This window comes from Notamacropus eugenii, chromosome 2, assembly GCF_028372415.1.
Source record: "Notamacropus eugenii isolate mMacEug1 chromosome 2, mMacEug1.pri_v2, whole genome shotgun sequence".
Taxonomy (NCBI): Eukaryota; Metazoa; Chordata; class Mammalia; order Diprotodontia; family Macropodidae; genus Notamacropus; species Notamacropus eugenii.
In genome coordinates, this window is record NC_092873.1 from 75,762,114 (window position 1) to 75,789,160 (window position 27,047).

A 27,047-nucleotide genomic window follows, 5' to 3' on the forward strand; every position below is an offset into this window, starting at 1 on the left:
GAGTTGTTTCAATTGAATGAATGGGAAACCAGACTGTAGAAAGTTAAGAAGAGAGTGAAAGGAAAGGAAATGGAGACATCCATTAAAGATTGCCTTTTCAAATCATTTGGTCAGAAAACTGAGGAGAGAAATAAAATAATAGCTAGTAGAAATGAATGGATCAAGTAAGGATTTTTTTGGGGGGGAGAATGATGGAGAGATAGATGCTGGTAGCTCCATGGGTAGAGCACCTAACCTGGAGTTAGGAAGATATGAACTCAATTCTGGCCTCCTTTACTAGCCCTACTAGTTGTATGGCTCTGAGCAAATCATTCAACCTATGCTACAATTTCTTCAACTATAAAATGGGGATACTATTAGCACCTACCTTCTTATTCTGAAGATCAAATGAAATATTTGTTAAAAAGCACTTAGCCCAGTGTCTCACACATAGTAGACACTATAAAATGCATATTTTCTCCCTCCCTTACCTGGTCATGTTCGTAGGCAGTAGGAAAGTAGCAGTAGAAAAGGAGAGAGTGAAGATAAATGAGAGGGTATGGATGAGAGAGGGAACAATCTGCTGGAGAAGATGAGATAGAATAGGAGGGGCTTGCTTTCAGGAATCTTTGGATGTGAATTGAGGAAGAGGTGAAAAAAGGGAGCTCCTGACAAATTGCTTCAGTTTTTTCAGGTAAAATTCTCAGATGCGAGAGTGAGAGGAGGAAGCGCCTTGAGAGGTTTGAGGAGGGACGAAAAGTTTAGAAAAGTCACTGAGGTAAGTAGAAAGGTGAGAGAATTAGGAAAATGTAGAAGGCTCATCCGGCTGTAGTCAGGGCCTAGCTGAGACTGTATAATATAAATTTACACTGGATCCACTTAGAAAGGTTTATGATTTTCTCCAATAATGTTCAGTGGCACATGAGTGGGAACAAAGGCAGTGGGTGGTGGGCCTAATCCAAGGTTAAGGCTTGGCAGGGCAATCAGTGTTAACATATAGGGGCAAGGGATTCATGAGAAGAGGACAGTGTATAGCTGCAAGGGTGATGAATTGAGAAAGAACTGAGGGGTCAAGGCATTGGAGGTCATAGTAAAGACAAAGATTAAGGATTGAGGTTGCAAGGTCAGTCAGTAAATAAGTATTTATTAAGCACCTCATATGTGCAAAGCACCATGTTAAGCACTGGAGATACAAAGAAAGATAAAAGACAGTCCCTGCTTTCAAGGAGCAAGGACTCCTTGGGGATTTGGGGAAACCATATACAAAGAGCTACATACAAATAAACTATATACATGACAAACTGGAAATAATTAATAGGAGTAAGGCATTAAAATTGAGGGATCTGGAAAGGTTTCCTGCAGAAGGTGAGGTTTTAGTTGGGACTTGAAAGAAGTTAGGTAAGCCAGAAGGCAGAAGTGTTGGGTAACTTTAGTATGGGATATTGGGGGATTGGGTGGAAGGTAATGGAAATAAGGGATCAGTCAGGGGTTGATGGAGAATAGAGTATGTATGACAACTTAGGGTTCAGAATTACTGAGATGGACAAGTGTATTAAATAATGTTGAATAAAATCATGGGGGTTAATTAATATCACTAGGGATTTATTCACAGGGTGTTTGGAAGCTCAGGCAAGGGGACCAGTGGAGGGAGCTAATGGTATAATATTTGCTCCTATCCCTACAGGCAAGCCAGGCCAGGAGGCAGCAGGAAGGGATAAGTTCTATTCCCTGCAGGCTGGAAGGGTCCCCTTTAAGTGGGAGAAGGCCAGCTCAGGAGACCAGCAAAGGATGGAGAAGCATCTCTCTGGTCCTTCACTGATGGAGAGAGGTCAGGTCAGAAGACCAATGTCTGATGAAATGATATCTCCCTGATCCTCTGCAAGAAAAAAAAATGAGACAGTTCAGGATGGAATGGTATCTCTCTGAACCCCTGCAAGTGAGAAAGTACCAGATGAGGATGCCAGCCCAGTCCACTAAGCTGAAAACATTTAGTGCCCTGAGTGGTCTAATTTAGGGCACAGAATGATCACGGACCTTCCTGAACGAATTTTTCAGGTGCCTAATTCCGATCTGAGTTGGCGGTTACATAGATGCAGGTTCATCTCTGAGTGGAACTACAGTAGATGGCCCTAGGCCTATTCCATGAGTCTGGTCTGGGATCAGAGAGAAGGAGCTACAAGGTTACCTCTGTTTCATGATCGCTTTCCCAGGTACCTAATTGCAAGGTACCCTGTATCTCCCTGAATAGGACTTCCTGGCTGGATCCACTTTTCAGCATCCATAGACCTCTGTTTTCCTGTGCTGAGTTCAGTTGCAAAAGTCTCCCCCACTGTAGTTTCTCCTTGAATTTTCCAAGTAACACTTGATACAGTACTCTTTAATCTTTACTGGAGAGATTGTATGAGAGAAGGCTGTACTGCTTCCCCCTACTCTGACATCTTAGGTGTTCCTCTCAATGTAGTTTAAAAAACTTTCTTACATCATTATTATTCAGTAATCTTCAGTGTTCATCCTAGTTTATCTGTTTTTCCTTCTATTTTCTATATGTATCTTTTAAAAATAGAGCTTTCCCTTTGATGGAGTAATTTCTATTACTGGTTTTTTTTTTTTCATTTCATTGTTAAGAATTTCCTATCCCTCTTGGACCAGCTTCCCTTGTAGAACATTAGGTCACCGGATCGACGTATATTTTCTCTGAACCCTTTGAATCAACTCTCCCAAATCTAGGGTTGGATTATGACCAGTTTTCCTCTCCTTAGTCATGAACTTGAGATGAAGAGGCCACTTGTTCACAAAGTTTTCCATTATTTGTATGTCAGCAACTAATTCCTTCTTGGTCAGAATTACTTCCAAAATAACAGTTAGCCTTCTGATTTTTTCTAGTTTTTGTGGAATAACATTGTTATTTAGGCAAATCATGAAATTTATCAGCTGCCCTGATGCTGACAAAGAACTCCAGCACATGACTAGATCGTTGAAACTTCTGTCTCCCTCCCCCAATCGGTATGGAGTACCATCACTCAAGAGCTGGAAGAAATCTTGAAGATCATCTAGTCTAGTCCCCTCATTTTATAGACACCCAGGCCCAGCAAGGTCCCAAAGCATCAGAGTATAAGCAGGAAGATCTGAACTCATGTCCTCTGACTCTAGAGCTAGTGTCCTTTCCATTGTACCATGTTGTCTCATGTCTAATTTTTCCTCTATCTGATCTGAGTGGCCCATTTTGTAGTTCACTCTTGTCATTCTCCATGACAATACTGCTTCTGTTTCTGCTTCCATCGATTTTCCTCATGTCTCTCTCCTTAGGAATTTTTATTTTCTCACACGAATATACTCTTCTTTTTAATATAGCCTATCACTAAATGAATCTATTCCGATTCTTTGAATAAGGCATTTCCATAATCCAAAAAACAGCTGAAGGCAAGAGAAGAGTCTTCAAATTCTTAAAACCAGAGGGAGACCTTTTGAGATGGAATAAATGTTTAGAAATTATTTAATTTAATCCCATAATTTTATACATTTAGAAACTGAGTCAAGACAGATTTTGTCATGAACCAAAAATATTTATTGAGTTAGCGGCAAAACCAGAACTTGAACCTAGGTCTTTTAATTCTAAGTCTTGTGCTTTTTGTGTTATATTATATTGTTTTATGTAAAGGAGAACAGAACCATGCTATTGCTGTAGCTCTCTGGTGGAAGGAGGCAGAATTTTTACTTCCTATAAGAAAGAATTCATTAACAATTAGATTTCTAGTAAGGAAATGGTCTGCCTTGTGAGTAAGCTTTCCATCACTCAAAGCATTCCAGTCAAATTTGAATGATCTGAAGTGCTGTGTTTAGGACTGAGTACCACAGTATAAGGACATTGATAAATTGGATGGTGTCCCAAGAAAGGCAACCAACATGTCATATGAGGATTGGTTGAAGGAACTTGTGATGTTTATCCTGGAGAAAAGAAGATTCAGATTGGTCATGATAGATGTCTTAAAGTATCTGAAGGACTGTCTTGTGGAGTAAGAATTAGGTTTATTATGTTTGTCGCCAGGGAGTAAAGCCAAAAGCAATGGCTGGAAGTTTTTCCAAGAGGAAAAATTAGGCTTGTTGTCAGGAAAAACTTTCTAACAATTAGAGCAGGCCTGCACAACATACGTTCCTTGGGCCACCCGCCAAGGGATTTTGGGCAGTCTGCAAAAAATGTAGAGGATATAAAAGAAAGTAAGGATGTAATGAGTGCTTTGTCTGTGCACTGCTTAGCCCACCTTCCACTAGTTATTACTGTGCCATCATGCAATTTGTGGGGGTGGGCTGCCACTGTTCACTCTTTCCGATTTGTCACATGATCCGAGGCAACCAACCATCCATTGTCAGTCTATCTCTAGTCTAAGAGGAGCCATTTCCTGATAAATAAAAATCTTAAGTAATAAGTGTAATTAATTGATATTTCCCTTTTTAAAAATATTGTTTGTTTGCAAAATAGTTTCATCATTAATTATACCTTTATTTGGAAAGTGAGCCACTAAAAATCTATCTTTGGTCCAAAGAAGTTTAGCCTATTTTAATTTTGGCCTCTACCTACCGCCAAGTTGTACAGGTCTGAATTAGAGTGTCCCAAAGTGGAATGTGTGCATGTGTGTGTATGAGAGGGGGTGGTGTCATCTATTCTTGAAGGTCTTCAAGCCAAGTCTGGATGACCACTTGTTGGATACATTAGAGTGGATGTTCCTTTCATGTATGGGTCGGAGTAGGTGGCCCCTGAGGTCCCTTCCAATGTGCAAATGCTATGATCCTGTGATATCTACTTGTCAGGGAGACAGGGGAAGGGATTTTTTTTTTTAACCAGGTAGGAGGTTGGTTTAGATGACCTCTAAGACACCATCCAACTTACTCTTAAATTCAATGAAAATCACAGTGCACTAATCTGAGACATAGAGTTTACTTAGAGTTTCTACTGTGTACAGGGCATACCAACTAGGTGAAACAGGACTGGAGTAGGATCATTGTATTATCGATTTAGAGATGAAAAGGAGCTTGGAGGCCATATAATATGGTACACCCATTTAAAAATGGTGAAAGTGAGGCAGAGAGAGGAAGTGCTATGAAGATTTATCCAGTACTATATTGTCCACTTCAGTAAACAGAATATCAATACCTAACTCCATCTAACACCATTTTTCTAAAACTCCATTATCTTTGTCTTTAATATCCAAGAGGCTGCTGTTACTTTTCTCAGTCCTTTAGAGAAGAGCAAAGAGAGAGAAGCAAGATTTTGGCTAGCAAAACCTGACAAATGATAGATAACTTAGGTAGTTTCCTAGATTGCAACACACAGTGGAACCCTTGAGGCACATTTCTGAATATTACTTTTCTTATAAATACACATAGTTTCAGTGCCAGAAATTTCTACTTTCCATGACATGTAGGAAACATATTACAATGTAGTTACCTTTGGTGGAAAAAACTACACAAGGAATATAATTTGAAATTTTCAAGGATATAATTTTCAGTCCTTACTGAGGGGGACATAAATACCTTCTTTAGGATATATTGGATGATTCCAAGAATAAACTGACCTTTTAGAGGACAAGATTATTTGGGATTGCCCCTTCTACTGAATGACCATTTTCTAAGGCCATTCACAACTGTACTCCACCCCAGAAATTGGGGGGAGCTGACTTAGCCACCCTCCTTCCACTCAGATTGGATTAGAATTGCCAAACAAACTTCCCATGTGCTAGACCCCTCCAGCTGGGCAGCTGAAGGAAAGAAGGCAAGGAAAAAGAACCTGTGCTTTAAGCCAGCTGCGTTAGTGGTGTAGTGGAAAGACTCCTGTGTTCAGATTATAGTTTTGATACTATGTGAACTGGGGCCTCATCTATAAAAGGACGGACTAGATTAGACGATATTAGAACTTTCAGTTCTAAATACTGTGATCCTTAGAGGCATCACCAGGAGTCTGGACTAGTCTTCATTCCACTGAATCATAGGACATTAGAGCTAGGGGGACACTAGAGGTCATATGTTCTCTCCCTAACTTCCACCTTCACAGATAAGGAAAGAAGCCCAGAGACCTGAAGTAATTTGTCCAAAGTCACATAGCTGAATAAAGGATGGGCCTGTGATCATAACCCAGATCTTCTGATATTAGTTACATACACATGCATGTACATGGACAGAAGGGCAGTGAGTTTTAGGACACAGTATGCCCTCATGTATTTTTTTTCTATATCCTCAGAGTTCTTTTTTTTCTGGGGGGGGGGGAGGAGGAGTGGTGTTAAGAGACTTGTCCACCGTCACACTGCTATTAAGTGATGTCTGAGGCTGGTTGTGAACTCAGGTCCTCCTGACTCCAGGGCACTTCACCACCTAGCCACTGAAGAGGGAGTTCTTTTACTGAAAAACTTTCTCAGGTTGTGAGAATCCACTACCACTTGCCATCAATCCTATGTTCTTATGCAACTTCTTGTAAAGTAGGTCCAATAATACCTTCACTACTTTATGAGGCTGGAAGGCAATCAGGATTAAATGAGATAAATGCAACACACTTTATAAACATCGGCTTTCAAAAAAGAGGCAGCTTAATATAATGGCTAGAGAAATGACCCTAGAGCTAAGAAGACAAGTTCAAATTCAATTTTTGACACAATTGGGCTATGTGACCTTGGACATATCATTGGACCTACTTTATGTGACCTTGGACATCTCAGTGCTCTAGGCAACCCTAAGAGATTTTTGCAGACCTGCATTAGATGGAGTTTCTTCACTGGAAGTTTCCAATGCCAGTAAAACCAAAGGTCCAGTCCTTAGCCCCATAAATGATGATGAAGATGATGATGCATTCTCCTCCACCTCCACCCCCCTCCACTGCCTCATTCAAACTGCTAATCAGGTTGATTTAGAGGAACTTTCTGGACAAAACTTACCTTTGGCCCCTTAAGTCTCAGTGCTCAATTTCCATAGTGGTTTGCACATGGTAGACCCTTAATGAATACGTGCTGAATCCAATCCTCACAAATCCTTAGGAAACAGTGGAAGGTAGGGGGATGATGATTGAAGAAAGCCCTTTTGTTGGGTGGGTTAGATACTATCTTCACCCCTTAGTTGTTTTTCGATCCTGAAACAAAACCAACTTCACTATTCAGACACTTTGTGCAGTCAGGAGAGAATACTGGAGTTAGAGATCAGTGTCCCCAAGCTATTACACATTGGTCATCGGTAGATCCAACTTTCTCCCACAACCACAGCTCAGCCTTGGTCACTCTTCATATACTATTTTCCCTCAAAGAAACAACAACCCTATTTACACAATACACTGTAGACTAGACACACACAGAGGCAACCCTTAAAATGTCCCTTATTTTTCCGGACATTATACACAGCAAGCATGGGGTGGGGATACGGAACCATAAGGAGGGTAACAGTTGAGCATCAATCAGCTGCTTGAGTAAGGAGTGCTGGTATGTTCTCGAACCCTAATCATTATCATTATCAAACAGTGCCTGCTTTGTCCATTGACCGAACTAGCCCTGTTATTGGGTGCTGAGGTGAAAACGCATGTGCTGATGATAATAGCAGGAAGATTATCATTTACCCTCCCCCCATTTTGTTTCTTTAGATCATTCCGTAGTCGATCTGGAAAGACCTGTGTTGACCACTGGTCAATATTAGCTCTTCTGAGACTCAAATTTCCTCATTTGTAAAACGAAGAGGTTGGGCTAGATGATCTTTTATGTTCACTTTCAGCTTGAAATCTTATGACCTTAGATCTTGGACTTTGCGGATCAGTCAAAATCTACGAGGCTATCCACCTCACACTTGTCTAGCACACAAATGGATACACACCCATAGATCCATCCACAATCCAGGGCATAGCAATCCATTTCCCAGTCCGGGTCGCCTTCTAGCTCCCTCCAGCTAGGGTTTTTTCTTTGTCTCTGGCTCTCTAGGTCTAGGCTTTTCTCACTCTCTTTCTCGCTGAGTTTCTGTTTCTCTTTTCCTCTCTTTCAAACTCCAGTCATTCCTGTAACTTTCTTCTTTCCCGGGGTTTGAAACTTTGTAACAGGGCAGTCAGATTCTGGGACAGTTTAATTGGCCACCTCCCCGCTCTCGCGGCTCCGCCCGTCGTTCGCCCTCAACCCCCTCCCCTCCCCGCTCTTCCCTCCGCCCACGACTCCCACCCCGTGCCGCCACAGCAGTGAAGCCTTCAGTGGCTGCGAGTGTGTGAGTGTGTGTGTGAGTGTGTGTGTGTGTGCGCGCGTGTGTGTATGTGTGTGCCTGCGCTCCAGGCGCGGGGAGTGTCATAACTCTGACCTCTGGCGGGAGCGGCGGTATCCGGGCGGTCGCGTCACTCACAGAGCAGGCGGCGGGGAGAGTGGGACTGCTAGAGGCAGGGCAGCCGAGGCGCAGGGCATGGAACCGGCAAACCCGGTCTGAGAACGCTACCGCTAGCGGGCTCCAAGCACACCGCAGCCGCAGACGCGGCTCCCATTCCGGAGCCATCCAAACTTTTTCTTTCTCTTTTGCCCCCTCTACCAAGGTAAAGTCCCGTGCGCGGGTTCCTGGACCACAGACGCGGACGTGATAGCGGGGTGCGGAGGAGGGATGCCCCCAGCTGCCGGGGCTGCGCGGTACCCTTTTCCCCCAGCGCGGCGCTTCTGGCTGAAGAGCCTTCGGGGTGGGGGAGGGGGACCTGGGCTAGCTTCGGGGGGCTTCGCTCCTCGGGGTTAAAGGGGCCACTTAGCTTCTCAAGATCCTGCCAAAGCTGGAATGGGCTGGGAAGGCCGGCTTGGGGAATGCTCCTGCCTTGGTCCGGAGGGTCAATATGCGGGGAGATCTCAGCTCTACGCCGCCGGGCTCGCCTTTCCTTGGGGCTGGCGCCTGGTTTCGCCTCCCTGCCTGGGGCTCCTGGGCACCCGTCCCCCTCGTTGAGCGCGGGTACCCTCTCTTCTCTCTCCGCAGGCGATTTACGGAGTGGGCGGACAGGTCGGCGGCCGAGCCTGAGGCAAGCTGGACGCAGCATGATGCGCAGAGTGTGGGAGGCGCTGGCAGCTCTGGCGGCCGTGGCGTGCCTGGTGGAAGCGGTGCGCGGGGGGCCGGGGCTCAGCATGTTCGCGGGCCAGGCAGCGCAGCCGGACCCCTGCTCTGACGAAAACGGGCATCCCCGCCGCTGCATCCCCGACTTCGTGAACTCGGCTTTCGGCAAGGACGTGAAAGTGTCCAGCACCTGCGGACGACCCCCGGCCCGCTACTGCGTGGTGGTGGAGCGCGGAGAGGAGCGGCTGCGCTCCTGCCACCTCTGCAACGCTTCGGACCCCAAGAAGGCGCACCCGCCCACTTTCCTCACTGACCTCAACAACCCGCACAACCTGACCTGCTGGCAGTCCGAGAACTACCTGCAGTTCCCGCACAACGTGACCCTGACGCTCTCCCTGGGCAAGAAGTTTGAGGTTACCTACGTGAGCCTCCAGTTCTGCTCCCCGAGGCCCGAGTCCATGGCAATCTACAAGTCCATGGACTACGGGCGCACTTGGGTGCCCTTCCAGTTCTACTCGACGCAGTGCCGCAAGATGTACAACCGCCCCCATCGGGCTCCCATCACCAAGCAGAACGAGCAGGAGGCTGTCTGCACCGACTCGCACACGGACATGCGGCCGCTGTCCGGGGGGCTGATCGCCTTCAGCACGCTGGACGGGCGGCCCTCCGCGCACGACTTCGATAACTCTCCAGTCCTGCAGGACTGGGTCACGGCCACAGACATCCGCGTGGCCTTTAACCGGCTGCACACCTTCGGCGACGAGAACGAAGATGACTCGGAGCTGGCGCGGGACTCCTACTTCTACGCTGTTTCGGACCTGCAGGTGGGCGGCCGTTGCAAGTGCAACGGCCACGCTGCCCGCTGTGTGCGCGACCGCGACGACAGTCTGGTGTGCGACTGCAAGCACAACACGGCGGGACCGGAGTGCGACCGCTGCAAGCCGTTCCACTACGACCGACCCTGGCAGCGGGCCACGGCCCGGGAGGCCAACGAGTGCGTGGGTGAGTGGTGCGCCCGGCCGCGGCCGGGAGCTTCGGGGCTCCGGCCTAGGGGAGGGATGGGAGAGAAGCAGAGTGGAGGGACGGCGGCGTCGGGGAGCCTAGGATGGAGAACCAGCGCACGGCGTGAGAGGAGCCGGAGAGCCGGTGCGGAGGGTGGGAAACGGGGCTGCGCCCTCCGCCCGGCCAGGGCAGGGAATCCTCCGTGCCCGGAGCTGCGCGCTTGGCGTAAGAGCCGAGACCTTCCTCCAGGTCCCTGACGCCCGTTCCCGCTCCCACCTCCTGAGCTCTGGGGCGCAAAGGGGAGGTCGGACTGGTAGTTTAGGAGAAAAAACGTCAGGATCAGACTCCCGCAGGCCAGGGGCTACGCTGGACAGAATTCTCTGAAGCTTACTGGACGTGTGTGGGTGCGCGCGCGCGTACCCGCCAAGTGCTGAACCTACCCCAAAGCCCCCCAGCAGAGCCAGGAAGGGAGAGAAAGAGTCCACCTAGAAATGATTCAGTAATTCCCGTTTTTACCAAGCCCTCCCTCACTTGCCCAGATAGATGCGTATGTTACTTTTACATCTATTTGGCCCTGAAGGTCTGCTATCAGAACAAGTCAGTGTTTTCCAGTGCCGACCTCTATATGCGCAATGGGTTGAATGCTCCCCTCTATAGTGGCGGTGGGAGGTGTAAGGAATTCTAGGCCTCACCAAGTTTACCTTGGATTTCATTTGCCACATGACAAATCAGGGACAGGTTGCAAATCCTATGAACAGTTACAGGCAGGAACATTTTTTAATTCGGGGTTGAGTCTATACCTGGCACAGATGACCTTTTAATTCATTGCGGGTTGGTCAATTTCTTTTTAAAAATGAAATTTGTTTTGTTTGCAGTATGTTTATGTTAAAGGAAGAAACATGATGAAATTCAGATTAATAACCTATTACGTAGGCAAAGTGCAACAGAAGGGAGAGTTCAGGAATTATTTTGAGAATTCAAAGAAAAAAAATAACTCCCTCCTCCAACCAAACCAAAACAAATAAGAGTTCTGGGAAGTTACCAACGTCGGATATAATCGAGGCCTAAACTTCTCACTTACCAGTAAAATTCACAGTTTCAACTCTGAGAAGACAAAGTTCATGACTGAAAACTTTGAGGCTAAAATTGAAGCTAAAACAAAGGCTCTTTCTAATGTCAGATACACAGATTGATACCCTGACTTCTACAGGTACACACAATCTTTGTTCCCTGCAAATATCCATGCCTCAATTTCCAAATCTGTAAAATAGTAATATATAAGGTACATTTTAAGTTTTCCCTGCCTTCTATTAAGGGAATGTAATCTCTTAAAAACTGCTGAATAAAAATTAGAGTCAGGATTGAAAGTTATATCAAACTGTATCTTTGCAGTTTTTTGCATTTCCTTTTTTTGAGTCTGTTCTCCCATTATGTCTGCATTCTCTCAGACACACTACAGAATTCTTCGGTCCCCATGAACACACGTTTGGGGTCTGGTTTTGATTAATTGTGTCATGTCATTGTTGAATAGTTTGTGCTTTATGACTTGTAGACACAGTCATTTGAACAATCTCCTGGAAAAAAAAAAGCCTGTAACATTCAGGTCAAGAGCTAGGATAGCTGGTTTTAAGGAAACTGTGCCTTCCTTAGATTGCTGATCATCTATTTTTGCACAGAATAAACCACACTTTTGTAGTTCTGGGTATTCATTCTCTCTTCCTTTGGTGGACGAAACTAGAAAAGGTATGAAGTTCTTTGTCCATAGTTTGTGCAGAGGTAATATCTACATGTGTCTTGGTCTTGGGATCTAATTCGATCTGCCATTTCTTGAGTTCTGGTGCTTTAGAAATGTGCGTTTTCTTTTTCTTTCTTTCATCCCTTCTTTCTTTCTCTATCTTTCTTTTGTGATGTTGGGAGGTGGGGATATTGATGGTATTTGGTCTTTCTAGAATGTTTTGAAGTTAACAATTCCATAGTTCTACTTTGTACATAGATATGGAAGATCTTGTAATAGGCAGGGCTCCCACAGACAAAGTAAAGTGTATAATTTAGATAAACTCGTCTGGCATTGGGGTAAAGTTTGATTGACTTGAATTCTGACTCCTTCTCTACTATCACTGCTAATGAGATTTGCCAGAGAATTCAACACGATTTTTTTAATCTATGGAGAAATAATCTGTCTGAATGATGAGTAGCATTTTAAATAAATTCAATAATTTAAAGGGTTTTTTCTCACCATAAAAGGAATGCCTTCACACAGACTACGTTGAACATTCCGACAAAATTGATCAGTCAGCTAATTAATTAAATTAGTAACAAATGAACCAAAAAAAGGTTAAGCAAAATAACTGATTATTTTTGTCCACATCACACCCCAAATCAGTTTGACTTCCTTTTTTTTTCAAAGAAGTGTTTTTGGTTTGTGTTTGGTAGATGCAGCTTGAAATATCCATGGTAGCTATTCTAGTTTGTAATGATTTTTTTCTCTCTAATTTTAATAGCTAAAATAACTTGAAATCTTTACAATTATTTTGCCTTCCTGCTAATACAACAATATTAAAGCAATGTACAGTTCCTTTCAGTCAGTTTTCTGGTGTTCTGTAGATTAAAATCCAATATTGAAGGGACTATAAATTCTTAATAGTGAAAATAACCTAGAATCTGTGTGATTGTTTATCATCTTACAAAAATAAAGCCAGTGCAATTCTTTTCAAGGAATTTACAATTAAAGGTTGAACTTTTTACAGAAATGAAAACCCCTAAACAATAAAACCTATAGTGGAGTTGTGTGAATGAATTAGTATGTGACAGGTGACTTAAGGACGTATTACCGAATCTTTACAATACTAATTTTGTGCTATACATTTCTGTTTTCATTAGAATTCATACTTTTGAAATACTTTATCCAGAATATGCATACCCTGAGCAAAAGGAAGAAAAACAAAAATAGAATTTTAGAACCCACAGGGACATGAGACTTAAATATCCAGAACGCTGTCTTGGTACTGATTAACCTTGCCCTCTATGCAGTTCATCTTTTCCGTATGAAAAAAAATCAAATATGATTTTCAAAAGATTAAACATTTTCATCTTCTTTGTGGATCATAACAAAAATAACACTAATATATTTTCAAGATTTTTAAACGTGATAAAATAAGACTTTGAAATAGGACCACAGTATTTTTCATATTGTTATAAAGCACACGTTAGTTGCCTCCTTTTCTGCATTGTTTCAAGGTAGAGGTCTCTATGGTATAAATATGTCCACTTGGAAAGGCACGATTTATCTTAAATTCAATTTAGAATTTCTTCCCAGAAATAATTCAAAACAATGCAAAAGACAAGACTATGTATATATAATGTTACAGTCCTGACAGCTCTCAGTGGAATAACTAAATACTCTCTTCCGCCCATATGTATCAGTGTTCTCATGCTTTTATACATGTGTGCATTTGCATTCATCCATGCATGGTGGGGGTGTACATCCAAGGGGAAATGCATGAGCAGTTTTTCACCACCTGGATTTCTGGGTTTTCCCCGCTTTCTTCTTCTTAGCATCTGAAGAACATATTGTGTTTCATAAATTATTGACATCACTTTTAATCAGCGTTCCCACTGATGTTGGAGGACCTGTGTTAGTATTTAGTGCCTGATGAAGCATGGTACTTAATCTTACTATAAGGGTGTCAGCATGAGACCTTTCCAGTTTGTTGCAGGACAAGCTTATGAAAACTTGTTCTGCCACTCATTCTAGGGCTTTGCATCATCCCAACTGTAATTTAAAACTTATATAAAAGATGGCTTTGCAAAGTGAGCCCCTTGCTGGGCCAGTACTGGACTCCCGTGGTAGTGAGGTACCTGCAATTTGATGCTCACAGCAGTTTCAATACAGCTTAGAATGAATCAGTTCCTTTTACAAATGACTGATCTACCCAAGGGTTCCCATGTTCTGCCCATTGATCTTCCTGGAAATGATACACTTGAAATGTAAAGAAAAAATCAGCAAAAATCTCTGCAAGAATGAAAAGGAAAAATAATCGTTTTTTGGCAATTATTATTCCATTAATAATTTGATAGCTCATAAGAGCTGGAAGGAACCTCAGAGATCATCTACTGGGGTTGTTTTTTTTTTTTAAACCTGGGATTTATGAATTAAAATTTTTTTTTCAAAATAACTATTTCAGTATTATTGGTTTCCTTGGTAAACCTGTGCGTTCTTATTCATTTAAAATAATTATTCTAAGAAGGGTTCCGTAGGCTTCACTAGACTGCCCCAAAGGTCCATGACACAGAAAATTTAAGAACCCCTGAAAATCCAGTCTTCTTATTTTAAAAGGAGAAAACGGAAGACATAAAGAGATTGAGTAATTTAGTCCCTGGACTGCAGTCTAGTGTGGTGCTCTTTCTTTAGGGTGCTTCTTTGTAGGAAGAGAGTTAGGAGAACCTGTTGGCTCTATCAAGGATTGGAATTGGTTCCACAACTGATAACATATCAGATAGATAAGATATTGTATATTAGGTTTTAAGCTTTATCTTAGCTGTCGGTCTAAGCAAAAGAGAGCCCTGAGGTTAGAAATGAAAGTGAGGGATTTGAGTATTTGCACCCTCATTACTCAAAGTTATTGTTTATGGATAAGAGTTTTATTAGCTTTACTGATTTTACTCCTGCTTAGTTCTATAAAATTTCTTTCCTTCAAAGGAGATGAAACAGAGCTACAAATCAGAAAGCCCCAGCTGTTTTCCCCTTTTGGCCTAGTGATATGGTTGCCTGACTCTGCCCTCCAGCATCTCAGGGCTTCCAGGAAAGCCAAAATAAATGAGCAAATTAAAGGAGGCTAGGAAGGAGTTAAGAAGTGTGATGTAGTTAAAGAGAGGGGTTTGGTGGGAAATGGCATTTCTGAGTCCCTGGTGTGAAGCTAGTAAGTGCTGTTTAAATGTGTAAACAGTGTGGGTAGGTCATTTATCTCTGTAAGCCAGAGCAGCTGGAGCAAGCACCTCTGCTGGCATTCTCATTAGCACCTGGTGGGCAGGAACCTCCCAGCACTACCCAAATAACGTGGAAACATTAGCCCAAACAATGCACCAGGCTGCCAAAAGACCAAATGAGGCTGCTTCCGACTTTACCCAATAAGTGAAAAGTTGGTCAGAGTAACCCTACTGGGGCTAGACTCTGCTTTTCCAGGATCAGCTAAGCTCTCTGTTTGCCCTGCCCAGACTTCTCCCTGACCTTCTCCTGTAGAAAAATGAGATCCTCAGAAAAGTATTTGAGAATTCATGTCCAGAGTAAATATTGGAAAGCAACATTTTGAAATTCAGATGTTCCCTGGAAGGAATCCCCTCCTTGCAGCTCACAGCTGGTATCGATATTCCCTCCTTGGGGTGAGTTGTGCTTTTCATTAAGCAAATTTTTTGTCTTGGGATTAAACCAACGTTGTAAACTTTTATGTTTACACTTCAAAAGTCCATTGGGTTGTTATCCCTGTTATCTTGATGGCTTCTACAGTGTCTGTTGTACACAATGGCTTCACTGTAATAAATTGCTCTCTGGAGACCTCAATTATAAAAGTCTTAGCTGGGGATACACAAGTACAAATACTTTGTGAGCAGTTCTTTTTCCTTCCCTTTCCTAAACAGTAATCATATCTTGACTTTCTGCACAATCTTCCATTGTAGAATCTGAGAGTTCTAAGAGACCATCATTAATTAAATCGAATATTCTCAAAATGACCCATGATCTTTTGCAAGATATTTGGCTTGGTAAGGGTACGTATTAGAACCTTCACAAAGGCAGAAGATTTAAGGTTTAGAGAAGAGGGAACCTAGGATTTCACCTAGGCCAGTTTATAGAAGAGGAAACCAAGATCCAGACACAAGAACTGCGACTCACCTAGGGTAACACGTCAAATATGTGGCATAACCTGGATTAGACTGAGGACTTTTGCCTCACTGTTCAGTGCTCTGTATATTGTACTGCTAGATGCCTGGAACACTTGGTAGTGAGACCCCTGGGGTTAGAGCCCAGCATTCAGAGATGGAAGGATGAGTGTATTTGGCACAAAGCTAACCAGCAAATGAGAGAGAGAGAGAGAGAGAGAGAGAGAGAGAGAGAGAGAGAGAGAGAGAGAGAGACTGAAACTAGTTATAATGTGGAGAGATAAAAATAGCTGTCAGTTTCACTAATCATGGAAAAGTCTATTGATCATTTATCAATCCATTGAACTACCTCTGGGATAGCCCTAGAGCATGATCCATAAACCACAGACTACTTGAACGTGCTTTATGGTTCAGGTCAAGCACTGCTTGGGAAAACCCCAGGTTACTGAAATGTAGGCTGCTGTTTTAGATATAACTTGAAATAAATGATCTGAGACTTAGAAATAGTAGTCATAACAAGATATTTATTGTAAGAATATTTATTGTCAGAGGGTTAGACTTGTGTAATGCCATATAACCTCCAGGAACCCAGTATTTTAGTTGCCTTGAATAGGAGGCCCACAGGACCTCTGTAACAGTTCTGTAGTCTTAATACAAACAGTGTCCAAACTGTGGACTCCAAAATAATAGCGTCTAATTTGCATCTGTTTAGCATGTAATTTACACGTTGTTCAGTCAGTGCCAGGCCCCATGGAAATCCTTCTGGCCACTAGTACTTTGCTTTTGGTGCTTTCTCCCTTGTCTTTTCCACTTCTCTGTCAAATCTTTACCCAGGTGAACTGTGTGACTATACCCCCTTTATTGAGAAAGGATAAATGCCCTGCCAGTGACATATAGCAAGTGAGTCTTTGAGCTAGGTGGAAATGCTCATCTTATCTACCCCCCTTATTCTATAAATGATCCCAAAGTTTCAAGTCCTGTGATCCAGGGTTGTACCCTTTAGCTCTAGACGCTTGACTTTCAGACCTAGACATTAGGTAGCACTACATGTAAGGGAAGAGTTCATTAACTGTGGGAAAATCAAAGCAGGTCCCATTTGTAGTGAATTGAGTACTGGCCACTGGAGGCAGAAAAACATGAGTTCAGACCCTGTGTGACAAATCTGTGGTCCTTAGTTTCCTTATCTATAAAATAGAGATAAAACCTACCCCACAGGGTTGTTTGTGGGATGTGATAATATGCATTTCATTTTATAATTCTTGTGTATGGGGGGAACTTGAGGGATGTGGGTTAGCATGGCATAATGGATAGAAAGGAAAACTTGGCTGCCTCTGTATACACTGGCTGTATACTACTGGGCAAGGTCACTTAACTTTTAACTGCCCCAGGCAACTCTGAAAGACCCTAAGTTTCAATGAAGATGCTGATCTGCACAGGAAGAGGAAATCCCTGTACTAATAAAATCACAGGTCTGGTTTTTAAAAAATGTATATAAATGTCATTTATTATTAATCTTATTATTATTACTATTAGGGGGACTAATTAGAAATAAGGGTAGCTTGCTTGTAATGTAGTGGGAAGAGCTCTGGATTTGGCATCAGACCTGGTTTTGATTCTCAGTTCTTTCACTTTCCCTTTGACCTTGGGCAAATCACTTCACTTATCTGAGATTCATTTTCCTGATTTGCAGAGTGTGAGAGGGTTGGACAAGAGGATCCCTAAGGTCTTTTTTAGGTCTTTGTTTCTGTTGGATCTACTTTGTAATATTTCAAGTCTTTGATAGCTCTTTAGACTTGCTGAAGATGGCCAGGCCTCCACCGAGTCACAGAAGGTGATTTGAGGTCTGAATGGATCTCATTTTTCAAGGTGAAGAAACTAAACATTAGAGGTATAGCCACCATTTTTTTCTTTTAAAAAATGTCATATTGGTCATGTTTTAAAAAATATCCTTGTCACTTCTTGATGATTCTGTCCACCTCCATCCCTTCCATACAGCCTTTTCTTGCAACAAATAAATTATAGTAACTAAAAACATATCAGCATTTGACTGTGTCTAAATACTAAAATCTTTCACAGTTGTCCTTTACATTATCGTGGTCATAATGTAAGTAGTCCTTTTGGTTTGACTGCTTTCTCCCCTTCTCAAAAATCCATGGTCCCATTTTCTGTCTCTGTGCCTTCAATTTGCTTCTTAGAAAAATGCCCAGTTTAATTCAGAGCTCAGCTCAGGCACCACCTCTTACATGAGGCCTTTTGTGGTCCTTTCTAGGAGTAGCTAGATGGTATAGTGATGAGGGATCTGGACTTGTAGTCAGAAGGCCTGAATTCAGATTTTACCCCTGAATTCAAATCTTGCCCCAAATGCCATATTTGTGACTGAGCAAGTCTTTCATCCTTTCTGTTTTCTCATCCATAAAATGATGAGGTTGGACTCGTTGGCCCCTAAGGCCCCTTCCACGTCTTAGTCTCTCTGATCTACCTGTTAGTGCCTACCCCTCTGAAATTTCCTTGTATTGATTTTGTATGTATACTTACTTATATACATCTTCCCCCCCCTCCACCCACCCACAATATAAGCTCTTTGAGGGCAGGAACTATTTAATTTTTGTTTTTGCCTAGTGCATAATAGGTGCTTAATAAATGCTTATTAATTGGTCTGTTTTTGTTGTCCCAAATTACCTGAGTTCTTCTTATTTATAACATTTCTTTGAAAAAAATCTTTCATTGAACATATCATGATCTACTCAGCCATTCCTGTTTTCTTTTTTCTTGTTAATTTGGCAGTCATCAATAAACACAAGCATTTCAACATACAAAAAGATCATAAAAGTAACTGTGAACTTCTGTTAAGTATAGTTTTAAAAATATATATACATCTAATTTAAATCCAGCAAGTTTATAACAAAATTGTTTTACTTGTTTGAGTCATTTTCATTACTTTTTGTTCTGTGCTTGAAAAAAATACTCATTTTTGGTATAGCTATCCCTACTCACTAACTTGACCTCGCCTTCCACAGAGAAAACCTCCCCATTCATTACAAATAAGTATATTTAAGGCAAATAAATCAGCAGTGGCCACGTCTCATTATACACCTTTATTCTGTCATCTCTCAGCCTAGAAGTAGGAGATATATTTTGTCATTAATCTTCTGAATCATATTTGATTGTAGCATTCATTGAGTAGAGTTCTGAATCCTTTCCAAGTTATTTTCCTTTGTATTTTGGTCCTGGTAAGTACTTAGAGTGCAAATATACTTTCCTTACAATTGTTTACTATTGCAGTGAATTCTGCTATACTTTTTTGCACACGTGGGGCTTTTACCTCTACTTTATTTTGCTTGGACAAAATGTCTAGTAGTCTGTCTTTTGCTTGTATTTATATTTCCACTGCTTAGCACATGGTAAACGCTTAAAAAATATTTGTTGACTGACTGCTATTATTAGGTCAAAAGGTATGTACAGTTTAGTGACTTGTCTACCAGAATCCTAAATTGTTTTCCAGAATGGTTAGACCAATTCACAACTCTACCAACAGTGATGAGTGTGAGATGAAACCTCAGAGTTGTTTTAATTTGCATTTTTATTATTAGTGATTAGTATTACTTTTCCATGTGATTATAGACAGTTTGCATTTATTCCCTTGAAAATAGCCTCTTAGAGCCAAGATGGTAGTATAGGAGGAAGCAATCCAGATGAGCTGCCGTGCACAAAACTCCTCCAAACAAATCTAGAAAATAGATCAAACCAAATCCTGCTGAGGAAATCGAGAAAAGTCATAACAAGTTATTTGTCCAGCCTAACTTGGCATAAAGAGACAGACTTATGTCTGAAGAGGCTAGAGAAAAGGTTGCTCCAGGAGGAGCATGTCACCTGAGACTGTTCCAGGACACAGGGCAACAGAAGGACCCAAATCCATATTGCAGAACCCCCTCCCCAGACCATCTTGGGGTACTTCAATGGGTACAGGTATGAACTGGCAGCTTTGGTGTCAGCTACTCAGTTCCACTTCATAAGGTGTAAGATGGACTGAGAAGGGGACCTGTCCACTCTGGGGTTGGTTGGAAGGGCTACTCAAGTAGTGAGGCCCTGGATGATATACCAAGAAAAGAACATCTTCAGAAGCAAGCAACAGTAGTTTGACTCAGACCCCAGGTGCAGAGCAGGATCTGTTCCATCAGTTAGCTTAGCCAGCAGAGAAATAACCAAGGCAGGAATCCTAGACCTAAGGAGAGCCTGCAGTTCTATCACTGTGAACCAACAGAACTTTTAAAAAATATATGTATAATACTTCATTTACAGTCCTAAATGTTTTATTTATGCATTTAAAGGCATTGTTCTGAGAAGGGATCCATAGGTTTCACCAGACCAACAAAGGGGCCTGTGACATAAAAAAGATTAAGTATACCTATTTAAGTCTTCATCAGGATTCTTCCATTATTTCTTCTCATGCATTCTCCCTGCTCCTTATATAGTATTAAGGTATATCCCTTTCCTATGGTTCTTCTTTTTTCAGTTTATAGATTTAATAAAGGTTTCATAGATCGAAAGCTAGAAGGGAACTCAGAGGTCATTTAGTCAAAATTCTTCATTTTACAGATGAGGAAACTGAGGCCAGAGAGGTTAAATGACTTATTCAAGGGCTCACAGCTAACAGAACTGGAACTCAGGTCATTTGACCCCAAATCCAGTGCTGTTTTCCACTGTAGCACGATGGACATACCAGATGTTTTTGCATACCTTATGCTTGTTCATCTTAATTCCAACAGAACTTTTCAGCAGGCTAATAGGGGCTGGAAATTATAGGGCTCAGACCAAGGGCAAAGCAATCAGATTTTGCCCTGGATCAGACCACTTTGGGAGCCTGTCCCTGAGATCCTATAACAACACAACATTCAGTACCATAAGAAAGCAATAAGAGGGTCAGTCCAGACCTTCCCTCCAGAAGTGTAGTAGAGCCCAGGCTTAGTGTCAAATCTAAAGTCAGAAGATAGGCTGAAAGAATGGGCAAAAAACCCAAACAAACCACACACAAATGCGCGTGCACACACACACACCATAAAGCTTTGTTACGTTGGTTGGAACAACCTAGAAGAGAATGACTCCAAAACATCTACAAGCGTTGCCTTAGAGAAAAACGCAGCTTTTGGGTACAAATTCAACTAGCACACCTGAAAGATGAAGCAAAGGTTTAAAAAATAGTTTAAATGTTTATTTTAACAAATAAAATGATAGCACTTGATGAAAAAATTTGGAAAAGAAATGAGGGCTATGGAGGAAAAAACTGGAAAGGGAATTAACAGCTTGGCCCAAGAGGTACAGAACCTTGCCCAAGCAACAAACTCCCTAAATTTGAATGGACCAAGTGGAAGCCAATTTCTCCATCAGGCAACAAGAAATATTAAAACAAAGTCAAAAGGCAGAAAAAAATAGAAGAAAATGTAGAATATTTCTTGGTAAGCACAACTGACCTGGAAAACAGATGGAGAAGAAAAATTTAAGAATCATTGGACCATCAGAAAATCATGGTCAAAAATCAAGATTACACATTATATTTCAAGAAATCTTAAGAGAAAACTGCCCAGATCTCTTAGAGTCAAAGGTCAAAGTAGAAATAGAAGGAATGCACCATTAACTTCCTGAAAGAAACTCCCAAATTAAAATGCTCAGGAACATTATAGTCAAAATTCAGAGCTTGCAAGTCAAAGAAAAAAAATACTGTAAGCAGTCAGAAAGAATTCAAGTTATGGAGGGACTGCAGTCAGGATTACATATTATTTAGCAGTCACCTCTATAAAGAAGTGCAGAAACAACTTGGACTACAGCGTTCCAGAAGGCAAAGGGTACGTGCTTACAGCCAAGAATAACTTACCCAGCAAAACTGATTAATAAAATTAATATATTAATTAATGTATTATTAATAAAATTGTATAGAGAAGGAAAAATAGAATTGTAATGAAATAGAGGATTTCCAAGCATTCCTCATGAAAGACCAGAGGTACAGAGAAATATTGAAATTCAAATACAAGAGTGAAGAGAAACTTAAAAAGTAACAAATGAACAAGGATGAAGTATGAAACAAGGATAAACTGTTTACATCCAGATATAGGGCAGTGGTAAATATGTCCTGTCTGAGCTCTAGCATCATCCGGGTCCATGGAAGGAGTCCAATCAGACTAGGTCAGGGAGCAGTTCTATTATATTGATGATTTTAAGAGAATGGAAAGGAGGGAGGGAGAAAGGAAGGTTAGGGGAAGTTATCTCATATAATCAGTGTGTGCAAGCAGACATCTATACAGACCATGAGGAGAATGTGGGGGGAGCTGCTAACATTTCAGCTTCACTCTCTTCTGAACGTTCAAGGAAGAAAGAATGTACTTGTACAGTTGGACAGAAATACATTTCACTCAACAAGGAAATAGGAGGGAATGGGCAGAAGGGGAGGTGGGATTACAGGGAAGGTAAGTTAAGAGAGGAATTGCTCCTAAGCAAAATAAATTTTAAGAATGTAAAAAAATGCAGCTATGAGATGGTATAGAATGGAAATATTAGGGGGTTCCCATCAACTGGGGAATAGATAAGCAAATTATTGCATAGAAATGTGATGAAATAGTGTTATTCTGTAAGAAATTATGAAAGGGATATTTTCAGAGAAACCTGGGAAGACCTGTATGATTTAATCTTGAATTAAGTTAATCAGGAGACAGTATTAAACATGATGGTATTATGACAGTAATATAGTAAATGCAAAAATCTTAAAGAGAATTAGGAACTCCTATCGGTGTAATGACCAAGCATGATTGCAGAGGATTGTTGATGAAACATGCTACCCACTTCCTAATCAGAGAGGCAAAGGACTGAAAGTGGGGAATGAGTCACATTTAAAAAAAAATATGGCCTGTGTGTAAATTTGTAGGACCTGACTATGCATGCTTGTAATGGAGTTTGTTTTTCTTTAGCTCTCAAGTTGGAAGGGTAAGAAGACAGATTTTTGCTGATTGAAATCTGGTATTATGGTAATGATTGTTTTGTTTTTTGAATTAAAAAAAGAAAAAAATATATATATACATATATACACATATATATGTAAAAATTTTTTGAAAAGAAAATAGTCTATTAATACTTTTGCCCTATTTCTTTGAGAATTCCCTTGTTCTTTTTCATTTTTATTAACTCCTGGATATTAGACTCTTATCACAGAAATTTGCTATCAATATTTTTTTCCTGAATTAATAGTTTCTCATACTATGTTAATTGATTTTGTTCATGCAAAATCTTTTCAATTTTATATGACTGACATTGTGTATTTTATCTTTTATGATCACCTCTATCTCTTGTTTATACAAAAATCTTCCCCTAACCATTGTTGTATAAAGCACCATATTCCTTTCTCTTAATTTTTTAAAATCACGTAATCTTTTATATTTGTGTGTACCTTTAGACCTTATTTTGGCGTATGGTGTCAGGTTCTGTCAAATTGCTTTTCAGTTTTTTTTTTCCCCAAAAATCTTTTGTGAAATAGAAACTTCTTATCTGTATAAGTTGGTGTTCTTGGGTTCGTGAAATAATTGACTACTTCTAAATCTTGCTTAAATAGTCTGTTCTTACTTTAAAAAAAAACAAAACTAGTACCAACAAGTTATGATAATTTATGCTTTGTAATATAGTTTGAAATTTGGTAATTCCAGACTCAATTATTCCTCCTTACTTTATGATTTACCCCAAAATTCTTTATGTTTTGTTGTTATGGCTCTATCTAGTTCTAGGAATTTACCTCACAGTAGTGTAATTACTATAACACTAAATCTGGAAATTAATTTAGGTAGTCTCATTTTTATTATATTAGTATGGCCCAACCATGAAGAACGAATCTCTCTCCCTTCCCTTAAGTTAACCTTTGTTTCCATAAATGTTGTTTTATAGTGATAGAGGTCTCAGTGTGTCCTGGTAGGCTACATTCCAGCTACTTTATGCATTTCATAGTTTATTTTGAATGAGATTTATTTTCCTACCTCTTCCTATGTGGGGTATTGTTAGTAATATACAGAAAGACTGATATTTTTATGTTTGTTTTGTGCCTTCATATTTTACTGAAATTACTAAGTATTTAGATTTTACTAATATTACTATTTTTTTAGAATAATCTTTATTGAATATTAAGGGTTCTCCAAATGAACTGATATAGCTACAAGAAATGGATATTTTTTGTATTCTCTTTACCTATGATTAGCTTCCCAATTTCTTTTTCTTCTCATATTGCTGTATATAATATTACTAAAAATATATCAAATAATAGGAATGACAATGGGCACCTTTGTTTTATCCTAGTCTTGTTGGAAAGGCTTCTAGTATTTCTGATGATGCCTTGTTATTTTGTTCATTCAGTCATTTTAGTCATGTTCAACTTTGTGACTGCATTCGGGGTTTTCTCGGCGAAGATGCTAGAGTAGTTTGCCATTTCCTTCTTCAGTTTATTTTAAATGAGGAAACTGAGGCAAACAGGATTAAGTGACTTGCCCAGGTTCCCACAGCTGACAAGTATTTGAAGTCAAATTTAAACTCTGACTCCAGGCCCTGTAGTCTATCCATTGTGTCGCCTAGCTGAACCTGTTTATCAGTCCCTGGGATAAATCCAACTTGATCATGGTGAATAATATTTTATTACATTAATATATCCTCTTTGCTAAAATTTTGTTATTGAAATTAATGTCTATTAAAGATGTTGCTCTCTAGATTTCTTTCTTTGCTTTATCTTTCCTGAGTTTGAGTTTCAGATTACTTTTGTCTCATAGAAGGAGATTGGTAAAATTCTTGCTATCTGTTTTTGCAAGTAATTTATATTATGTGAGTTAATTGTTCTTTGGATGTTTGATAAAATTAATTTATAATATGTTCTGGGTCTGGATTTTTTTCCTTCCTTTGTCTATTTATGGCTTATTTGATTTCTGTTTCTGTGATTGGGTTATTTTAAATTCTCTATTTCTTGTTCTCTTAGTCTGGGTATTTCATATTTTTATAAATATTGACTTATTGCATTTTATGTTTTCAGTTTTATTGTCATTCAGTAGTTTTGAAAATATTCTTTATTTCTTCACCTTTTGTGAATTTTCACCTTCCACTTTTAATAATTTAATTTTCCTTTCTCTTTTTGAAATAATCAAAATTAATGAATAGTTTATTTTAAAAACTTAGTTTTAATAAATCTGTCAATTTATAGGTTATTTTATATTGCATTTACTTCTTTTTTTTATTTTCTCAGCTTTTTTATGTGTTTATTTGTAGTTTTTATATGTGTTTATTTTTCTAGTGTTTTTAATTGTATGCTAAATTATTGGTCTCTTTTTTTCCTATGAAAATGTTTAATACCATAAATATTTCTTTGAGGACAACCCAAAAGTTTTGCTCTGTTTTCTCATTACTATTTTCTTCTAATTAACATTACTGTTTCTACAGCTTTTGACCCACTAATTTTTTTAGCATTGAATTATTTTGTGTCTGTCTGGATACTTTAAGTTACTATTATTGATTATAATTTTATTGTATTTTGGTCTAAAAATTTGACATTTCTCTATTTCTGCACTTGATTGTCTTTGACATACATGCCTCTACATATGGCTGTTTTTCTTTAAAGGAGTCATACAAAATGGAAAAGTAGGCATATTTTATAATATTCCCTTTCAGGAATCTCCAAAATTCTATCGTCTATATTTTACTTAAAATTCTATTCAGGCACTTAGTTTATTTTTTGTTTTTTTCCCCCTTCTACTAGATTTCTATATGTCTTCAATGAATATGTTGAAGTCTCCAATAGTTTTTGTTAGTTATTTCTGCAGTTTGATTAGATTTTCTCTGAACAATATAGTCTTCTGTTTTTATCTCTTTAGCCATGTCTTTTTTCTGTTGACTAGCCTCTCAGGATTACCATTCCTTATGGCTACCCCTCATTTCAGTTCAGTAATTCTTAATTTTAAATGTTTTTCTTGGAAAGCATATTTTTTATTTTATTTTCTCATCTTTTTATGCTGTCCTCTTATGGGTGAATTCCTTCCATTCACATTCATGTTTATAAATGTACTATTATGACCCCTGTACTATTTTAATATTTCCTCTTTCTCCTCCTCATTACAAGGAAATATATGACATATAAAGAAAGGAAATGAAACAACACTACAAGTTTATAGTTGGAATCCTCTCATCCCAATCTTCTCTCCTCTCCTTCACTCAGTCCAGACCTATACGTTGGATGTTACACTTTATTTCTTACTTTTTGCTGTTGGACCCCTCCCACAGTCCGGGACAACCAAATTAAGATGATTTAGAGATTGAGGTCACCTGGGTGGAGGACAGGAGAGAGGAATCTCTGGTTTTTGGAAGCTTTCCTCTCCTCCAGTTTTGAATGGGGGTATGAGGATGGAGGATCAAGACTTTTCAGCACTGGTTCAACTTTCATGTACCCAGCTCAAGTATAAGCATTCAAGGTGCCAAGACCAGGTACAGGACAGTTTTTATTTCATCCCACAGAAAATGTGTAAGATACAAAGGATTAACTGGTGTTCAAAAACAGATACATAAAATACTCAGCACTTCATCTCTTAGAAAGAAACAATTTGTGGTTGCTCTCAGGGCAGTAACTTGGTACTCTGGCATCTCTTTCCAACAGTGTGCTAAGCAGTCTGCATTAAGACTCCTGGTACCCACTCTGTGGTTTGGGCTTCCCCTTGGAAGAGGGGTTCTTAAACAAACAGTTCCTTTCATTGACCCGCATTGTCTGAGTAATTCACTGGCTTTGCTTCCCAAGTAGGATGCTGTCAAAAGACTATAAAGGATATTCTTTTCTCTAGCAGAAAGATCCAGTCCCCAAAATATCAAACTTGGAAATTCTCAAACTTGGAGTCATTCATAATTTCACTCCCAAAGCTGATATTGCATCTTCTTCCAATCTACTGTCTCTTGCTCAAAGGCTAGAGTCACTCACTATGCCTATGGAACCCCTCACTGAATACACACCACACACCTTTTCAACATAGTAGTTTTTATAGATATCCATGAGGTCTCTTTCTGGGTCACATGCAAATACACATCTGTCTTTGCTTCTTGTTTCTGTGGTAAGTTGCCATGTATTCCTCCATGGAGGAGAAAATTTGCATGGGGACAGGTTTCTGCTC

At 40.2% G+C, this 27,047-nt stretch overlaps 1 protein-coding gene across 1 annotated transcript in view; it reads left to right on the forward strand.

The window, feature by feature from the left end:
* The first annotated feature begins 8,382 nt into the window (after positions 1-8,382).
* The window catches only part of NTN1 (netrin 1), a 376,740-nt gene continuing 358,075 nt past the window's right edge, over positions 8,383-27,047 (forward strand). Inside the window, exons 1-2 of the mRNA XM_072641064.1 lie at positions 8,383-8,512; positions 8,935-10,011. Of these exons, the coding sequence (XP_072497165.1) occupies positions 8,994-10,011 (1,018 nt within the window). The 5' untranslated portion in view covers positions 8,383-8,512; positions 8,935-8,993. The remainder of the gene's footprint in view (positions 8,513-8,934; positions 10,012-27,047) is intronic.